General features: G+C 34.9%; 1 protein-coding gene and 1 long non-coding RNA gene across 3 annotated transcripts; one reads left to right on the top strand and one right to left on the bottom strand.

The window, feature by feature from the left end:
- Nucleotides 1–1153: 1153 nt before the first annotated feature.
- Nucleotides 1154–10394, bottom strand: LOC147074194 (OCIA domain-containing protein 1-like). Of its 2 annotated transcripts, none has more exons than XM_085943504.1 (5): nucleotides 9770–10394; nucleotides 7715–7841; nucleotides 5185–5359; nucleotides 3414–3574; nucleotides 1154–1468 (listed from the first exon to the last, which is right to left on the bottom strand). In XM_085943504.1, exons 1-5 carry the CDS (start codon nucleotides 9857–9859, stop codon nucleotides 1464–1466), a joined length of 558 nt encoding a protein of 185 aa, XP_085799630.1. In that variant the 5' UTR covers nucleotides 9860–10394; the 3' UTR covers nucleotides 1154–1463. The 2 variants fall into 2 exon arrangements, with proteins under 2 accessions (XP_085799630.1, XP_085799629.1); XM_085943503.1 differs by having other exon boundaries at nucleotides 1313–1463; nucleotides 9770–9989.
- Nucleotides 10395–11287: 893 nt separating this feature from the next.
- Nucleotides 11288–17873, top strand: LOC147074193 (uncharacterized). Its single transcript, XR_015070195.1, has 4 exons — nucleotides 11288–11502; nucleotides 12624–12755; nucleotides 14059–14211; nucleotides 15504–17873. It is a non-coding gene; the product is annotated as an uncharacterized LOC147074193 (long non-coding RNA).
- The last annotated feature ends 1491 nt before the right edge of the window (nucleotides 17874–19364 follow it).

The raw sequence follows: 19364 nt of genomic DNA, 5'->3' as shown, positions 1-19364 counted from the left end.
TCTATTTTAAATTATATAAATAATATACCTATTGGATTCTGACGTCATCCTAATATCGGGTGGCGTCTCTAAGTTATTATAACGCAGTATTGCTCTGGTGTGTTCATATATGTCGTTAATAACTCTTATTTGACCACCCTCTCCACCCCTTCGCTTAGCTAGCCTAAAGCAGGGGTTCTCAATATTGTTTATGGATAGGGCCGGTTGAGAATTTGACGCCCTTTGCACTTTACCAGGACCGGGGTGACGTCATTGTACTACGCATACAAATAGAAGAAAATAGAATAGAATAAAAAGAAGAAGAAGATGGTTGTACTAATTTAGAAACCTTCGCGGGCGTGCGCACAACAACTGGTCAAAATTTCATCACAATCGGATGAATGGTATAAGAACGCATACGAATAGAAGAAGATAGAATTGAAGAAAAAGAAGAAGAAAATGGTTGTATCATTTAAAAAAACCTTTGCGGGCGTGAGCACAACACTTGATCAGAATTTCATTGCAATCGGATGAAAGGTATAGGAACGCATACGAATAGAAGAAGATAGAATAGAAAAAGAAGATGGGTGTACTTATACAGAAACCTTCGCGGGTGTGGGCATAACAACTGACGAAAGTTTCATTGAAATCGGATGAATGGTATATTAACCATACGCATAAAAGAAGAAGCTGGTTGTACTAATTTTGAAACCTTCGCGAGTATTGGCACAACTGATGAAAGTTTCATTGCAATCGGATGAATGGTATAGGAACCATACGAATAAAAGAAGATATAATGACGAAGAAGAAGAAGATAGTTGTGCTAATTCAGAAACCTTCGCAGGTGTGCGCACAATAACTGATGAAAGTTTCGTTGCAATCGGATGAATGGTATAGGAACCATACGAATAAAAGAATATATAATGAAGAAGAAGAAGGAGATGATTGTACTAATTCAGAAACCTTTGCGGGTGTTACCACAACAACTGAGGAAGGTTTCATCGTAATCGGATGAATGGTATAGAAACCATACGAATTAAAGAAAATATAATGAAGAAGAAGAAGAAGATGGTTGTGCTAATTCAGAAACCTTTGCGGGTGTGCGCACAACAACTCTCCAAAGATGAATGGTATAGGAACGCATACGGGACAGACATACAGACAGACATTCATTTTTATTAAAAGATAATATAGCCTATAACCTTCGCGCAAGCACAAGCAATAAGTTGACAAAGTTTTATCGTAATCGGATGAACGGTATGGCAGCGCATAAAATACGAACAAACAAACAAACAAATATTGATTTTTATATATTAGAAAGATAACTTACAACTATTGATTGAAAAACCACACAATTCTTGCAGGGTTTAATGATAAGTAAATAACAACAATTTGGTAAATGGCACTAAATTCAATCCATGGTGTCCCCGTATTTGTTCTTAGCCTCAGGTGGTCTATGTCTCATATTGGCGGAGTGGGCTCTTCTAATCTAGAAAAAAATTAGTAGATCCAATTAGTACTTTATTGGTATGTAGTATAGCACAACGGCGTAAAGATGCCGTCTCATCTATAGCAACAATATGAAAAGGCACTTTTACTCAAGCATACGCAGAAATAGGCCATTCGAGATTTCTATGCAATCACCCCACTGTAAAATTCACCTACGTGGCGCACGCCAGCTTTGCTGCATATATATTTTCTTACAATTTTCTGAGATTATACTAAAGTAAATGATACGCAAATCCATGGTCTGGTAAGTACACATATTGTTTTTCAATTTATGTATGAGTCAGAGTATGGACCTAATCAGTGGCGCACCCAGGATTTAATATTGGGGGAGAATGTAAATTAGTAGCATAGGCTCTTTTTTTTTCTTCATATACTTAATTATTTTTACATATTTTCACAATACACGGAGATATATTTGTACAGTTTCTGGTTTCAGTTGCTGTGCCTGGGGCCTTATGTTAGAACTTGAGAGTTGTAGTCGCCCGGTCGACATGACGTCATATGACATCATTGTGACGTACTACCGGAGTGATAATAGCATTCGAGAAAATAACGCTACTAAAACAGTGGCGTTATCCATTGTTACCATACACAAATAGGTGTTTCAGCATAATAATATCTATGGTGAGCAGTGTGTGTTGGGCGGCTTGCCTCGAGCGTGTATTGGCTTACGTCACAATTACGTCATGTCTTCGGGTGACTTTATATCACTAGTTAGAACATATGGCTGCTGGTGCAACAAGCATTAATACAACATCCATGCTAGAAGGTTTATCGCATGCGGAAGAAGAGCAATTGTTGGAATTAGCTTCAGACGGATTCTTGCAAAATAAATATAAGGAGTGTACTTTAACATCATTCAGGTTGCAAATACAACATTGTATCCAATTTTAACAGACAAATTCCTGAAATACATCTTGCCTTTTCCAACTTCATATCTCTGTGAAGTTGCTTTTTCAGCATTTGTAGACATTAAATCAAAAAAAGGAACAGCCTTTTGGGTGTGGAATCGCATCTCAGATTAAAATTATTAATAACCAGGGAACCAAATTACGATGATCTGTCGTTTCAACATAAACAATTAATTCATCATTCTCATTGATTATAATGAATGTTATTTTTTATAATATAACTTTTATTTAGATTTTATTATGAATGAATTTTATTTTTCGTTTATTATTATTTTGTTTATGTACTACAAAAAGAAAAAATAAATATATTTTGATTGTTAATAAAGTACTTATGTGCATTTTTTTGACGAGGTACCCCTCGTACCCTCTTATAGAAGGGGTACACAGATGTCGAAAGTTTGGGAAGCACTGGTCTAGAGAGAAATATTTATTTATGCCCAATTACAATATTTATGCCCAATTCCACTGAAAAAAAATGTTCTTTTGATTTACACCACCACCGACTGTAGTTGGATGTAGTCGTTCCATTCGCCGAATGTTTATGGTAGATTTTTGGTTTTTTAATATTGAGGTTCCAAAAAATTAATTGAAAATTGACAAAAAAAAGTATTATTGCATTTAACTTATATACAAACCTGCTCAACACAACACAGCCTAATTTCTCGTTAGGAAAAATAAGTGTCTGGAGATATCAAAAATGTAAATAAAATGAAGTGCCTTCTTTAAAACAAACCAATAATTATTGACATTCAAAATAATCTCTGACAAATTATTAAACAGAATCAGTACTATACTTCAACTTGAAGCTAAAAATTTGACAGTAAGGAACATTCGAGTGATAAAGACACCTGATGGATCAACTTTACTGACAGCAGATTTTACATCTCTCTAAACTTCTAAAATTATTTTAAATCAACCTCACTCTCTTTTAACACTAAGCTCAACATAGTATGACTTATTCTGGTTGTCAATTTATTTAAAAAAAAACGGAGGAAATGAAAAAGTTAACCATACCATCAGGAACAGGCCTGTAGGTGTCATCTAGATTGGAGTTAGAGAAATTGGGTCGATCAGTGTCTAAATCAAATGATGAACTCGGCCCGGCATCGGAGGAAACGTCAGGGGATGATGCAACGAACATAGTTATAGGGTTTCCAAATCCAGGAGAAAGGGTCCTACAATTAAACAAAGAAAATCAATTAAGTACTTATTTATTTTAATAAAGTGTATTTTTTTTTCTACACTATATTAACCTGAAATGAGAAACGTAGTTATACTATTATTATTAATTTATTTTGAGGCAATGAAAAGCGCACATTAATTGTGAGAAATTTGCAGTTAGGTAAAAGTATCCTTTTATAAGATTTTGCATAAGCAGGGTAGGGCGATATATTGACTGATGCCGGCGCTCCATTGACACGCAGTCAGACGATTGACAGTCTTCGGACTTTTTTTTAGCGTGGAGCACCCCAAATCTGCGGAACTTTTAATCCGCAGACCTGGCTCGTTGGATTTCAAACATTTTTGATATTTTACTCTTCGAGTTGCCAGACTTCGTCCGTCGATTACTATGCAAATTCGATTTGACATTCGGCCCACATGCTCAGCGTACGTCAAAATGGAGCTTTTATGGTATTTTCAAAGCATGATCTTGGACATTCCTTAAACGTTGTAGATAATCCATTTACATAATTTTGAACCCTTATTATCCTTTATATTTATTTTAAACATTTGATGACTACATAAAGTATTTTTATTAAGAAGTACATAAAATAGTATTTTTTTAAACCTCTCGCTCTAATGTTTTAGAATATAGTCATATTTCAGTACGTCCATGTGAAGTGGTGTTAAGATTTTTTATATTTATTAATTTTTAAACGCATTTATAAAACCATCAGTATAATTTATATTGACATTATTATAGTGAAATATTTACGATAAAAAATTATATTGATAATCTCTGTGATCCCAAATTTGACAAGAATTGGGCATTTTATTATTCAAAAAATGGGCAAGATTAACAAATTTGAAGATAATTCTAAAGATGCTAATTATAAGCTATAATTTTGACCATTCAAGTGTGATAAACATTCTACGAATAATGTTTGTTTTATAATAATTATTGACCTAAGATTAAGGTAGTATTTTTTTGAAATACGCCATTTCTATTGGCATTTCCCAGTGGTCAAGCTACAACATGCGGTCGTAGCCATATAGGCCGTAGACAAACGATAAATGAAGTAGGGAGTAAGATCATGTTAACGCGCGTGTTTGAACATGTACCAAACCGATTTTTTTTTTAAACGGTAATCTCTGTATAATATTATCATTTATACCAATCACCATATGACACTATTGATGTTTGAGACGTTTGATTTGTTTATTACAGTTACCTTTGTTGTAAGCGAAATACGAGAGCATTCCATCAGTTACCTATTATCTAGCTAGATTATAGACTATGGACCAAAATTATACGTATTTTGTAAACAGCACGACTAGGAACTATTTTTAAAGTTCGCAAATGTTTTACAGAGTCTACAAAATGAACGAGGGCCTCAAGCAAACATTTGTTGTAATGAATGCATTATTTAAATTACATTTGAAAGTGACAGATGAAGCAGCCATTTTGAATGACGTGTGACGGCAGATTGCTTATGTCACAAACAGTGCTATACGGTGCATGGTGGAATATCAGTTATATAGCTTATAAAGAATTAGGTAATCTCATACATACGGCCCAATATCTGATAGTAAAGTAATGTATTTAAAAGGAATTATAAATTACGCAATCTCTCCATCTCTTCGCTGCCGCAGCATCTGTCCAATTGTGCTATTTGGAAGTTCCATCAGCATCTCCGCGCATCTTTTCTGATACGACACCTTTCCCATGTAATAGCCAACGCACAATGCTGCCATTACTTTTGGGACAGGGCCAAATCGACTATTTCGTTTCAAATATCCTGTAAGTGTTATCAATAATGATCATTATATACAAAAAGAGAACAGAAAGAACCAATTAACGCGAAACGTCATTAAGTCAGTGGTTTCCAAACTTTACGTTACTACGCCTCCCTTTTTAAAAAATCTAATCTTGGCGCCTCCCCATCCCCCCCTTTATTTCATTAAATACATTTTTATACAAAGTGCTTTTTCTACTAAACGGGCTCGATATATGGATTTCATTGCATCTAATGCAGAAAATTCCGTTTCTCATAAATATACTTAATGTTACGAATGGTAGCACTACCTACCTACTTGCATTGCTTTTCTTGACAAAGTATTATATGATTCTTCAGTTCGATTCAACCAAAATTAAACAAAGGTTTTTGTTTCCATATACCTAGCCATTTTTATTACTCAGGAAATACACTACAAATAATTATAAAATAATATTCTACATGTGAATTATCATCAATCACACACATCGCACAATCACATCAAATTGTATCTCACATACAAATATATTATAAAATGTTAATAACATGCAACTGAAACAGCGACGCAGGTGACTTTTTTTTTACTAATAGAACGAATTTGTGGTGTGTGTTAATCTCACTTAACTGGTCGATCAGCAACGCTGGGCCCCCACGCTGGAGCCCTGTCAGCCCCCTCTTGTAGGGGCCATGCACAATAGTATCGAAATGAGGTATAAAAAATTAGTGTCCATTTATCTTCAAGCAGGTTTGCAAACAACCTAACTTTTTAGGACTGTTTTTTATGTAGTTTATAACTAGCTTCCGTTTTATGAACGAATTATTCTTGCAAACTGCAAACCTGTGGCTACTTATTGTGTTAAACTTTTTGCACCTCCCTTTGCAACAGTCCAAGCCTCCTCAAGGAGACGCGCCCTCCAGTTTGGAAATCGCTGCATTAAGTAATAACTCACTTCAAAGCAGTGCAGACTAGTGTGTATAGCAATCATTCTAAAATAATAATTGACTAAATTCCAGCATTGGGTGTCATACGACGCAGTAAAGAGCCACTTATTAAATTATACATTTCTGCATTTATTATAGTCTATCATAAAATTATCAATACAATTCTATTCTTACTATCAGCGCATCTACTATATACAAAAGACTGCTATCGGCCGCTATCGAGGGTAGTTTTTCATATTTTTGTATCGATTATTAGTGCTCGGCCGTAGTCATTTGGCGGGCGCGGCGCGGCGGCGTCTTGCGAAACTCAAACGTATAACCGTGTGTATTATGCCCCAAAAAACACACTGTCTATGAACATTTTACACACGGTTATACGTTTGAGTTTCGCAAAACGCCACCGCGCCGCCCCCGCGCGACCACTACGTTCTTGCACTTAGCACTTATTGTAACAATTGCAATAAGTTAGTTGTAATTGTTACAATAAGTGCTATATTTTAACGGCACCTCTCTTTGCTCTGCTAAATTTTAGAGCGAGATAGACAGTTTTGACTGTTTAGACGGCTAATTTATTGCAACAATTATAATACTTCAATACAAACATAATATGATAAACTACCCTCGTTATCCGCTGATAGTGGTCTTGTGTGTAGAATAGATGCGCAGGAGAGCAATAATTAATAGCTTGGGCAATGTTCTGGCTTCTCCCAATAATTCATATTCATATTCTATATCCAAAATGGCCACCTTTCCATACACAGTGTGAAGGTGTCTAAACAGAAGGCACCTCGCATGCAGAGTTGGGTATTTCCCGAGAAAATCTCAATCTCGGGGATTCGGGATTTCCCAAAATGATAAATTTTGAATTCTCGAGATTCGGGATTTCCAGAAAAGAATTCTCGAGAATTCGGGAAATTTAAAAAAAATCCTAAAATCAGTGTAAAACAGACAAATTCCAAAAGAAACATGATTTTTTTTATTGATATAAGACAAACAAAATAGAAGTAGGAAAACAAAAATAATTCAAAATGTTACTTATTAAAATGAAATTTCAAAAAACACAGACTGTTAATCGCTGCGTCTGATAATCGCGTACGCTTTTGATACATAAAATTCCCCGATGTTGCAAAAATTGCGCTCATTTTGAGTCGACGTTGGCTTAATTGTGTTAAATGCCCCGATCAGTCTTTGAACGTTTTGTGTTTCCTGACCACTTTTTTATATAGGAAATCGTTATTTCAATTATTCTTTGATAATTAAGAAATCTCGAATCACGAGAAAAGATTTTCGAGATTTGGGATGGAAAATCTAGAAAATTTCTCGAGAATCCCATCGGGAAATTCCCGAAACCCAACTCTACTCGCATGTACATAGATAGTACAATAAAACACAAACCACATGAATCTGGTAATTTTCTGAAAAAAATATGCCTTTTACCTGACTGAACACCAAGATACACCAAGAAGCCCGACATTGATGCCAGCGGCAGAGAACGTTGATAGAAACTTTCACTGTTGCACTCATTGATGACACGTTTTTCTTCTGGCGAAATTTTTAAAGGTGGCTGAAAAGGGTGGAATTATTTTTATAGACAAAACAATTATCAAATGAAAATTGATGAATTTATTTTAAACAAATTTTCCGTTGAAAATTAAGGTAACATTGCTGTATGAACACACGTTTATCATTGCGAAAATTGTTTCAGCAAGTTTATTATAGGGGTTATCTTTTTCTATTGTCGCAGGAGATGCTTTTTGGAAGTGTTTATTAAGTATAACTATTTTGTAATTTTTTATTTTTATTTTACCGAGGCTTTGACTGCGACTCGTTGTCATATCGCCTCTTCTCATCTGGAAGAGGACCCGCCGATCAGGCCCTCACTCCAATTCTGTTAAAGAACTTTACAATTTTGATAAGCTTTTCCGTTTTACCCACCGCCAGGGCACCTTTCAATTCATCGACATTCTCAAAGATTTCCGCAATTCACAGCTGTACTCGTGTGTCGTTCATATTTAGGGCATTGTACTGCTATATGTACAATGTCTTTCAAAACATCACATTCATCGCAGAGTTGCGAATCGCTTTTTCTATGAGGACATCAAATCTTTTACCCATTACGTGTTCTGTTCTTAGCCTTAGTATCAGCTTAAGCTCATTTCTATTCAAAGGAGACTTTACAAACCAGGGCACCAAACGTGGGAATGGTAAAATGGACTTTTCCATTTTACCATTCCCACGAACCATTAATTCCCCTTTTCTAGGGATGCCCTGTGGTGAAGTTTATAATATAGTGGGTGCCAGGTTCGAATCCTGGGTCTAGAAAATACATATATTGTTACCAATTTGTGTTTGGAGTCAGAATATAGACCTAATAGGTTGAGCAAGTGAGAAAAGTTGAGGTTGTGTTAAGAAAGAGGAGATGTAAAGATGGTGGTAAATGCTTCTTCCTTATTTCTTTGATGTTTCGGGCTTGTCGAGTAAGTTGACTGCGAACGTTGCTCGAAGAAGGTCAAAAACCTTGACAATATTAATACAGACGATGGGATACATTTAAAAATCATGGCATCCGTCTATTTCAGCAAAATCCTACATCCAATCTAGTCTCTTTGGTCATCACAACTGACACTGTAAAGTTTAAACTATCACCCCGCCGCTTTTACTCCGAGCAATGTTAGCTGTCAGGTAAACAGAACCCTTTTTGACACACATTCATACATCGAATCTTAGATTATAGAAAAATATAGATATAGCTATTGCAAGTGTTTGTCCCTCAAAACATGACGAACTTTTTCATACAATTGCCTCGCCCCCTTCACGCTTCCTCCGCGAACCTTTCCAGGGTTATTCGAAAATATGTGTGACTGTGTGCGTGTCGTAGTGTTGCCAGATATCGAATATTTATTCCAATGTTATAATTTTACAAGCGATATTTTTATAAATTATATTATGGCAACACTAGAGTGTTGGCAATGCACTTGGTAAAACATTACTCACTAAAATCGGCTCATGCGGAGGGTTTGCATCGAATAGTGCTTTCTAACACATTACCTAGGTATCTCTTGAGAATGGTCTGTGCGACGAGGAACTCAACGAGGAAGTCTCAAGCAAGGTATTCTTCATAACATTATAGTTGAAACAAATCGCTTTCGCAAAGTAAATGTTATTGATACACATATTATATAAGTACTTATAACAGCAATATTACCGAAATTAATATTTCCATAGTCCAGAGTTACTGCTATCATTGATCATTCCTTAAACTTGTAATATTTTCGTGAACATTATTGTCACAAATGCAGACGTCAATAAATAAGATGCAACCTTGCCTTTTCGACAGGCAAGTAAATTGTATTCAAAATATAGTGATATATTATTATCTACAAAAATTGAGAAGGCTTTGTAACATAATTAATAAACAATATAATATTTGTGTAGAATGTTTACCTACCGAACTAAATCAAACAAAATTTGTGTACGACTTTATTTACTCACTTGAAGCACTCTTCGATTGGGTGGTTGATTTCCTAGGCCTCTATCCATCGGTATTCCTTGATTTGGTAAATCAGTACTAGTTGGATTCATTTTGAATTTTTAAAATGCCATTTTGTACACAAGATTACGTAAAAATTATTTCCTGATGACAGGAACCGGTTGACAGGTAGATTCAGAGTTGCCATCTTTTGACAGTGGAATTATAGTACAGAGCCCCCAAAATTATAGTATTTGCGGGGAAAATATAGTACGCGTGGTCAAATTCTGTTGAAAATGTGTAGGTTTTTTGTTTCTCTTGAAAAAAATAACGGAGAATTTGAGAAACTCCGAGACCCCTTTTTATTTATGTAGGTACCTCATCCGACCAAAAATGCTCTCTGACGAATTCAAGAAATTTCATTTGAAACCAGGACTTACAGTCAAGGCCTTTTTTTTCGTTTTCGTACAATATTTTCCAGGTTCTCCAAAATTTCATATTACTTATGTTGCGAAATTATAGTACTCTGCACCAATTTAAGGAAATATCGAAATTTTGAGTAGATTGGGTAGATTATGGTGTTGCCTGCAAAGATAATAAACGCAGTGCTGCCATTTTTTTCACCGAATTCTTAAATATTTTATAGTACACGCTGTCATCATTCTGTTGAAAATGTATAGATTATTTGTTTCTCACAATAAAATAAGGGAGAATTTAAAAAAATCCGAGGCCCTTTTTTATTTAGGACCACTTCCAATTCCATTATAAATCAGTCAAGGTTTTCTCGGCTCACTAAATAGTTCTACAATCTATATATCTGAATAACTTATCCATAGATGAAAGTATTTTTATTATCTGTCCCTATATGACATAAAATCCCCTGAACAAAATAATTTTATTATTTATTATTATTTATGTAATATCGTAGACATCACAATAATTGGGTACCACCTTGGGAGAACATACAATGGATGCCCTCTATTCCTAAGATAAAAATACAGTCCTGTTAAACCTTTTATAGTAATTAATACATTTTGTTTCAAACCAGTGAGCTGTTTTTTCAATGGAAGAATATTTCCGTTATTACTAAGTTTAGGTAGGTAGCTATTTCTATAGTATATACCTAATGATTCTCTTCGATTTGCCGCCCTTCGGGTAGCTGCCGCCCCCGAGCGGCGCTCAATCTGTCTACCCCCACGGGACGTCACTGCCTACTTTGTTGTATTAATTTATTATATAAGTAAGAATAATTGATTGTATTCGTTGTCAGTGCGTATTTACCTTTTGGTGAGTGCATTTAGTGCATGAGGATGCCGAAGGGCGAAACCCTGGTCGCAAAAACGACTCAAATGGAATAGTACAAAACTTAAATCCATTAGAATTTAAATTCAAATTCCATCAAGTAGGTACCTTCGGTCGATAGTATTAATATTATAACTAGTGTTGACTGTAGTGGCAATTATTGCAATGCAGACGTTTTGTCTATGGTCAAGAGATTAATATGGTTTAGCCAATTGTCTATTGTCACGACTGTCAATCATCTGTCAATCTACTTACCTACAAGACTGCCTGTGATATTTTTGCGTCAATTGAACTTCATAAGATGGATCTAAAACGTGAACTAGATGAGTTTGAATCTTATTCAGAAGTGCAGCAATCGTTTGATGTTAAAACAATGCATACAAACAATCCGGTTACAAACATTTGTATAAAGCAAGAGAATGCTTACGATGCCAACAGCACAATAATAATTAAGGTTAGGTTTTCCAAACGTATTAATCATTGTAAAAAAATGTTTATTGTAAGTTGAATTGGTTTCTTATGAATGCAAATAAAACAGTCGGGTGACATATTAGACTTTACTAACTGAAACATGTAATAAATTATACATCGTTGTATTGACACTTCACAACGATCATTATTGACTAGGTAACTACCTACCTATATGTTCTGCGTCTCTGTGGCTGCTGATTCACTACATTCATTCATCTGAAGACAGCTGGTGAACGTTTATTAATAATAGCTAGACAGTCACATAAAGTAACGTCCATGTGTTTGCGCTCAACCATCGCCGACTAAAGTAGAAAGCCGATACATTCACAACAACTGGTCCTAACTTTTCAGCCCCTCCCGTTGTTGCCTATGGATGACCTGTCATTGTTCTATAGAGTGCACATACTGACGCGTCTGTCGTGTTCACACAGGGAATGGTTTGATTTGAATAGATAAGTTACATGATAAATAATACACTAGCATTAACACATCTACAAAATATGTAATGCATAGATCAATGTTACATATTTTTCGGAAATCGATATTACCACCGGTTTTTGTGTGAAGGACTTTTCCGATCCTAATAGGATCATATATTATGGGCCTCCACAGAGTAGAGGTTTATATTAACAGATTTTGTTTTTTACGAGAAATGGATGTCAGCCACTTGCTCAACCTATTAGGTCCATACCCTGACTCACACACAAATTGAAAAACAATATGACGTGTACTTGCCAGACCCAGGATTCGAACCTGAGACCCACGGCGTGATAGTCCAACGCTTAAGCCGCGCGGCCACCATGGGTGTAATGTGTGTGAAGGACTAGTCTGATGAATAACAGGAATGTATATTATTTATAAATAACACTGATAGTTAATAAATTGATTTGAGATTTTTTTATAATTCAATTTGAAACGGAAAGATCGAATCAAAATGTCAAGCAATCAGGGATCTGATTTTGACAGCTGAAAAGTGGACCACTCGTTGCTTGTGCAAAAAGTAATGTTCAGGCTTTATTAATCTAAAGATGGCGGTGGCTCAACGCATAATAATAATATAGGTGTAAACACGTATTTTAAAATACCTTCTGTCTTGTTTTTCAGAGCCCTGTAACCAGCCTTGCTGGTATTAAAACTGACAGTGATACTCTCCGAGTTGTTTTCAAGGAAGAATTTGTCGAAGACAGTGATCCGAAACCTAGTTGCTCATATTCAAAATGCGAGCCAATAAATCAGGTGCTTACCCACTTATACAATATTGTATTATTATTTTAAATATATAGGTGCTATTATGCGATTATCTACATATATAGTTACTCTAAAATATATAGGATAACATACTTCTTATTTAAACATTAGTGTCTTTATTAAGGCTGTACATCAGTTGAGGCACGGTCTAAAAATATCGTGGCTAGGCGAAGCGCGGATTGCGGGTCGCGGGTGCAAATGACGTATGCCAAACGAAATATAATTTGTCATATAAATCCAACATGCGTCCATTTAATGTTCTGTTTATAGTTCTATTAGTAACAATAATAATATATTTATTGGAATGTTTTCTTAATCAAGTAAATGGGTAACATTTTTAGTCATCTTTACACGATATAAGAATAATTAATACCCCCGTCGCCATCACGAAACAAATTGACGTGTTCCCAGCTCGACGTTCTCTCTCCGAATGGCAGCGAGCTCAAAATTTCGTCGCGTTTATAGTATCAAATTATTTGCCGTTTCACTGATGTATCCCCTTAATAAACACTTTCACTTCTTTGAAGTCCCGAACTTACTTTAATTTGAATCGAGCACAATATTTTTATTACGTACGCAATCATTATAATATATCACGTTAAAAATGCTTTTATTCTTTTATTAATAGTAGTTATGTATGTTTTTTCTTCTTCTTTTATATTTTAAGGTACAACTCTATTAATACTCATAGTAGGTATACCTTTATACCTATTTTAACTTGCAATAATGTGTATTCTTTTATATTCTTAACAAAGACGTTATACGAGTATTATACTATAATAATTATATCGTCATAAAAATATAGTGATATGCCTTATAATTTATAAAATCAATGTATTTTACAACGTTTTTCTTAGCTCGTATTCTTATTTGTCCGGTGGTTCTTTGTCCGGTACAAATCTTGCAATCGATTTTTAACTAACTTCCCGACTAGCTATACATTTGAAACTTTTCGAGTATTTATTATCAGAACACGATGCCAATGCATTTTTTTAAAATATTTTTAGCCATCTTCAAGTAGAATTGAATTCATTTTCAGTTAATTCTGTTTTGTATGAAAAGTTATTTTGACACCATTATTGGTTGCTAAGCGGATGGTCTTAGGAACTAAATTATTAAAATATACGTGCGTTACTATGGAAATCAAAATGACATTTCAGTATTATTTCTATCAAGTACAATTTTTTTTGATCGTTTAAGCTAGTCAAGTCAAGTTTATATGATTCAACAGAAAATTTAAAAACGTTGTAAGTATACAAAAGGTTCTTTTTTATCATGTAATTATTTATAGATACCTTCAAAATACCCGACCACTGTAAAACTGGAGACTGATTTTGAGCAGGTTGACTCAGATAATGAGATTGTTCAACAAGATGTAGAGCAAAACAATTATGATAACCCTCATCCTAGTTGCTCTTATTCCAGATGCAACCCAGGAAATCAGGTACCTAAGACAATCTATTCATTTAAAATAATGTTCTAATACTGATATAACTTAACATCATCGCGTGATTTATTTTATTTTATTTATTTCTCAATCACACGCATCGTATTTGAGTCTTGTCATGTCCATCTCACTTACCCTCGTCATTATTCTTACCCCATAAACGCTATGATGTCCCGGTTTGGGGACACGGGAAGGTCTGCAAAATTGTGATTTGATACTTGTCGTGGGATAATTTTCAATAATAATTAGCTCCGAACAAGCGACGTATCATAGAGTGACCCAATTATCAGAATAAGTCGAGCATTTAAAGTTTCGTACACACGCCACAACAGCAAGTAATGGTACCCCTTGAAATTATATTATACATCATGAAGCAGTTTTATTTTATTTAATTGAAAACAAGTTTAAGTACTACATGATGATATGTATTTTATTTAAATTCAAAGATCATTTAGTTATTTTTACCTATTTTCTCAAACGGCATTAAGGTGATGGAACCAAAATACCTTATTATAAATATAGAGTCTATGTATTCCTTATTCGAATGGTCTGCAGCATGGCCCTCATAAAGGGGGGGAGCTGATAGGGCTCTAGCCTGGGGGCCCAGGTTCTGATAAGCAAAATAAATAATCACAAATTTCCCTAAATGGAAAATAGTCGCTTGCGGCGTTATTTTATTTATAGCGTCTTAATATTATGAAATATCTGGTTGTGTGATTAACCGTAGCGCCCTTTAACCCTAGCGATGGATAGGCGGGCGCGCCACAGATCCTAGCCTTCTTCGTCGTATACAGTATTTAATAACTAGAATGTGTCGCTCTAAAAGTTAGCGAAGGCAACACCATTTTCCTCGGCTTGTAGGATCTCTTCGAAATTGCAGCTTTGCATAAAAATAGGATGCATTCAAAGAGATTGAAAGACTGCAATCTCTTTGGATGCATTGCATTTCACCGCACTCGCGCAGGTTTGTTCTTCGAACCCCCACTTCACTAAGTTGTCTCGGGTGCGCCCTACCATAATACTCAGTCTGTTTAGGGCTCTCCATGAACGGTATCTGAGACTTGCTCCGGGTAAGAGATGCTCTGTTGCTTTACCCAATCGTCGAGACATCAGGGGCTAGGTTCGTCTCCCATGCGGATAGTCTATCTTCCTTGGGATCCTGGCCTTGGGGTCCATGGTCAGCGGTAGTCAGATCATATCAAGGATTTGTTTGTAGACTGAAACACCTGCAACAAATCAAACCATTATGTCGTGTCAACAATTGAATTAATTATTTGTTTTATTTTTAGTTAATATCTGCAGCCACCGTATCAACCAATGATGTTAGTCACAAACCGTTTTGGAAAGTGACTGAACTTCGAGCATCGTCTGACGACTTACAAATTGATGAAAAAGACATTAAGAAGGAACTCAAGGAATATAATGAAAAGTCAACAAATATGGGTGCTATCTGTCACACTGGTAAACGTTATAATATCCAATTGAACGTGATAATCAATTCCGAATTATTAGTAGCTGTTATTAAGTTGAAAAAAATAATTATTTTTAAAGAAAATTTTGTGTGCGGTACGTGTTTTGATATTTTTCAATCGTTAGCCTTGCTGAACATTCACAAAATGTCGCATAATATACCAAGGGCTAAAGTTTCTTATACTGAGTTTAACAAGACTCATAATAAGAGGCCATATAATTGTGATCAATGTAATTACTCGTGTTCAAAACCTAGTGATTTAAAATTACACAAAATGATCCATTCAGGTGAAAAGCCTTTTAAATGTAATGAATGTGACTACACTTCTATACGATCTGGTAACATGAAATTTCACAAAATGACACATTCTGGTGAACGGCCATTTAAATGTGATAAATGTTATTTCGCATGTTCACAAAATAGGAAACTAAAATTACACAAAATGACTCATACTGGTGAAAAGCCATTTAAATGTAATGAATGCGACTACTCTTGTATACGATCTGATCAGATGAAATATCACAAAATGACCCATTCTGGTGAATGGCTATTTAAATGTGATGAATGTAATTTTGCATGTTCACAAAATAAGAAACTAAAATCACACAAAATGTCTCATTCTGTCCAAAAACCATTTAAATGCGATAAATGCAAATATTCATATAGAACGAGGCATTCTTTGAAATTGCACAAAATTACCCATTCTGTTGTCAAGCCATTTAAATGTGATTAATGTAATTTTTCATGTGCACAGTATGTGAAACTGAAATTACACACAATGACCATTTCTGGTAAAAAACCGTTTAAATATGATCAATATACTGTAGCATACAGTCTGGTTATACAAAATCACACAAATTGATTCATTCAGGTGAAAAGCCATTTATATGTAGTTATTGTAGTTTTACATGTAGAACATCTGGTCACTAGAAATCACATCGGTGGGTACCACAATTAATTGAAATCTTAAAAGATTTTTTACTAATATTTGTTATCAGCTTTATTGCAGTGGCGAAGACTCCATACTGGTGGTTATTGAAAGCCTACTTTTAGAATAATAATTTTATTTCTTTCTTAACCGGATGTATGCCACAAGTGCCGTGCATGTAAGGCCGGCCGTAGAAAATGAGCGTGTATAAACGTTTTACTTTACCCTAACTATACTAGCCCCGGTCGGTTGTTTTAAATAAATTAATACATTGTCCACACTATACTGATATCTCTTGTAATCATGGCGACATTCTTAACCGATATACAAGTCTTTATGATATACTTTTAATAATATTTCTAAATAAAGATGTTTCTCAATTTTTTTTTATAGAAATTCGTGGCTTGCCGGGTACCACCATTCTAATACCTCCCAGCATTTATAAAGTTAACCCGTTTAATGCTTTAACTTGCTTATTTTCCATTCTACAAAAATGATCCGATTTCCCGACGACATCCGTTTATAAGTTTTTATTTAAAATTAACTACTGGATTGCTTAACTTAACGGACATGTTGGTTTTGCCACTAATAAGTAGGTACATATGCATCTATTAAACCAACAACACCAACATAAATTGATTTGGTACATTTCAAGCAAATAACACATTATATGTACAAAACAGACACAATGTCAAACAGCTATCACCTGACCTGAAGCTGTAGTTATTTAAGCCTAAGTAATGGGCCCTTCGGTTCATACAACTATATAAGTTTTGTAAGTGTTTGTTAGTTTTTAAAATTCAATTAAACCCTGCCTTATCCAAGCCACAGTAGATAATAGTCACAAAATATTCGTCTATCAATAAAGTAGGTAGTTATCTAAAATTATGCCACTAAATTATACAAAATTTTAGATATTTTCTAGATAGAAAAATATTTTGTATCGATTACAATTTGGTTTCGGCATGGCTTAATGAATTAAAAAAAACTAAATCAACACCATCTGTAATAATATATACCTATAATTCAACGAAAACAAATAATCATGACCAAAAAAGTGTGCACTATTTTGTCGGATCGCCCATAGTATAGGTACTTAAACTATTATGGTGTAGGTTAGGTTGGATTTAATTGAATTTTAAAAACTAACCATCACCATCTGCAAATTTTATACCTAGTTCAACCAAAACAAATTAGTATGACTGACAAAGCTTAGTGTGCACTATTTATGTCGAAACTTAATAGCCTACCTCCACCTTTCACCACTGCTGGTAGATCTATATAAGTATTGTAATATTATAACTTAGTATATAATATAAAATGTTAAGTAGGTATGTGAATTAACAGTGAATTGAAATAAAAGAATATTGTCAATGGATTTTTTTTTGGTGAGGACTAATTGATAATAATTTGTTACTAAAATAGCTACTTTGTTATGCTCAATTGTGGTAGCACTCATCTTTAGTGCCAACCTACCCGAATCCTCTTATTTATCATTGTCACAAGACCAGACGATCAGCAATAACGAGTCATAATAAGACTGATGGCAAATAAGGCAGTTAGCTCACTTGATATGCAGCAAGCAGACGTGAGCAAGTTTGTTATAACTTTACCGTCGCCACCTACAAGCCGCATCGCAGTCTGTTACGGTTTGAAAACACGTCGTGTCCGTCAATCATACAGCATATCATCATCATTCATAAACATCATATGTCATCCATCAATGTGTATCATCCGTTTACCAGTGCGTGAATACCGAACCGGTTCCAGTTTGCGCTAGCCCTCAACATCAAAAGGTCAGTGCCCGGTATTCTCATGTTAACCCCCCCCCCCCCTCCTTCTAGATCCGTAATCTACCATCACCTTCAGATTAAAAAGTCAACTGCTAAAAGCGTCACCAATACTAAGTATTGGAATAGTTTTTGCGCATGCGCGAATTTAAAACAATTCGGTGGGTAACATTTAGATGTGGCATCCGTATTGCTTCATATCTAAGTAGGCAATAACACTACATGTTCGGGGAGGAACCACAGTCATAAAATGTCGTTGAATCATTAATACCCTACTTATTATATTTTGTAAATAAAATACATTAAATTTTAACCTGTCACTACTCTCAAAAGTTATAATATTCGTAGGTATTCTTTCCCACATTTGCTGCCATTAATAATTCGCCGCCCCTAAGCATCACATGACTTGCCTAACCCACGGGACATCACTTAATCTATAAAGCTTCCTAAAGTCCCTACCTATATAATATAATTATTCATATTTTCCTTGGTGGAAGCTGATTCAAAGTATTCACGGTCGAATGCTTTAACCACTGTGTTGTCAAATGGATGCCCCTTTTTGGGAAACAAAGACATTTATTTATTTATTTAAGAAAACAAGACATTGTGGACATACCAAACTATATTCAAGACGTTCACAATATAAGATTTAGTTTATAACAAATATTACCCCCACAAAAGAATATAATATACATTATAATATTAATAATAAAACATAAGTAGGTAGTGTATTTTTATACAGAAAAATAAAATTTCGAATACAAAATATATTGCACGTCACCGGAAATGTCTGCGTCTTTGGAGAGCGCATTGACTAGACTTGCAGCCCTCGCTAATGGTACCAGCGCATCTATTCTATACAAAAGACTGCTTTCGGCCGCTATCTAGGGTAGGAAAGTATCCAAGTATTTTCACTTATTGTAACAATTACAATAAGTTAATTGTAATAATTATTGTTACA

Source organism: Rhyacophila brunnea, unplaced genomic scaffold, assembly GCF_057557595.1.
Source record: "Rhyacophila brunnea isolate RB1 unplaced genomic scaffold, BYU_Rbru_1.0 scaffold_16, whole genome shotgun sequence".
NCBI classification, from domain to species: Eukaryota; Metazoa; Arthropoda; class Insecta; order Trichoptera; family Rhyacophilidae; genus Rhyacophila; species Rhyacophila brunnea.
This window is presented reverse-complemented; position numbering and strand designations above follow the sequence as displayed.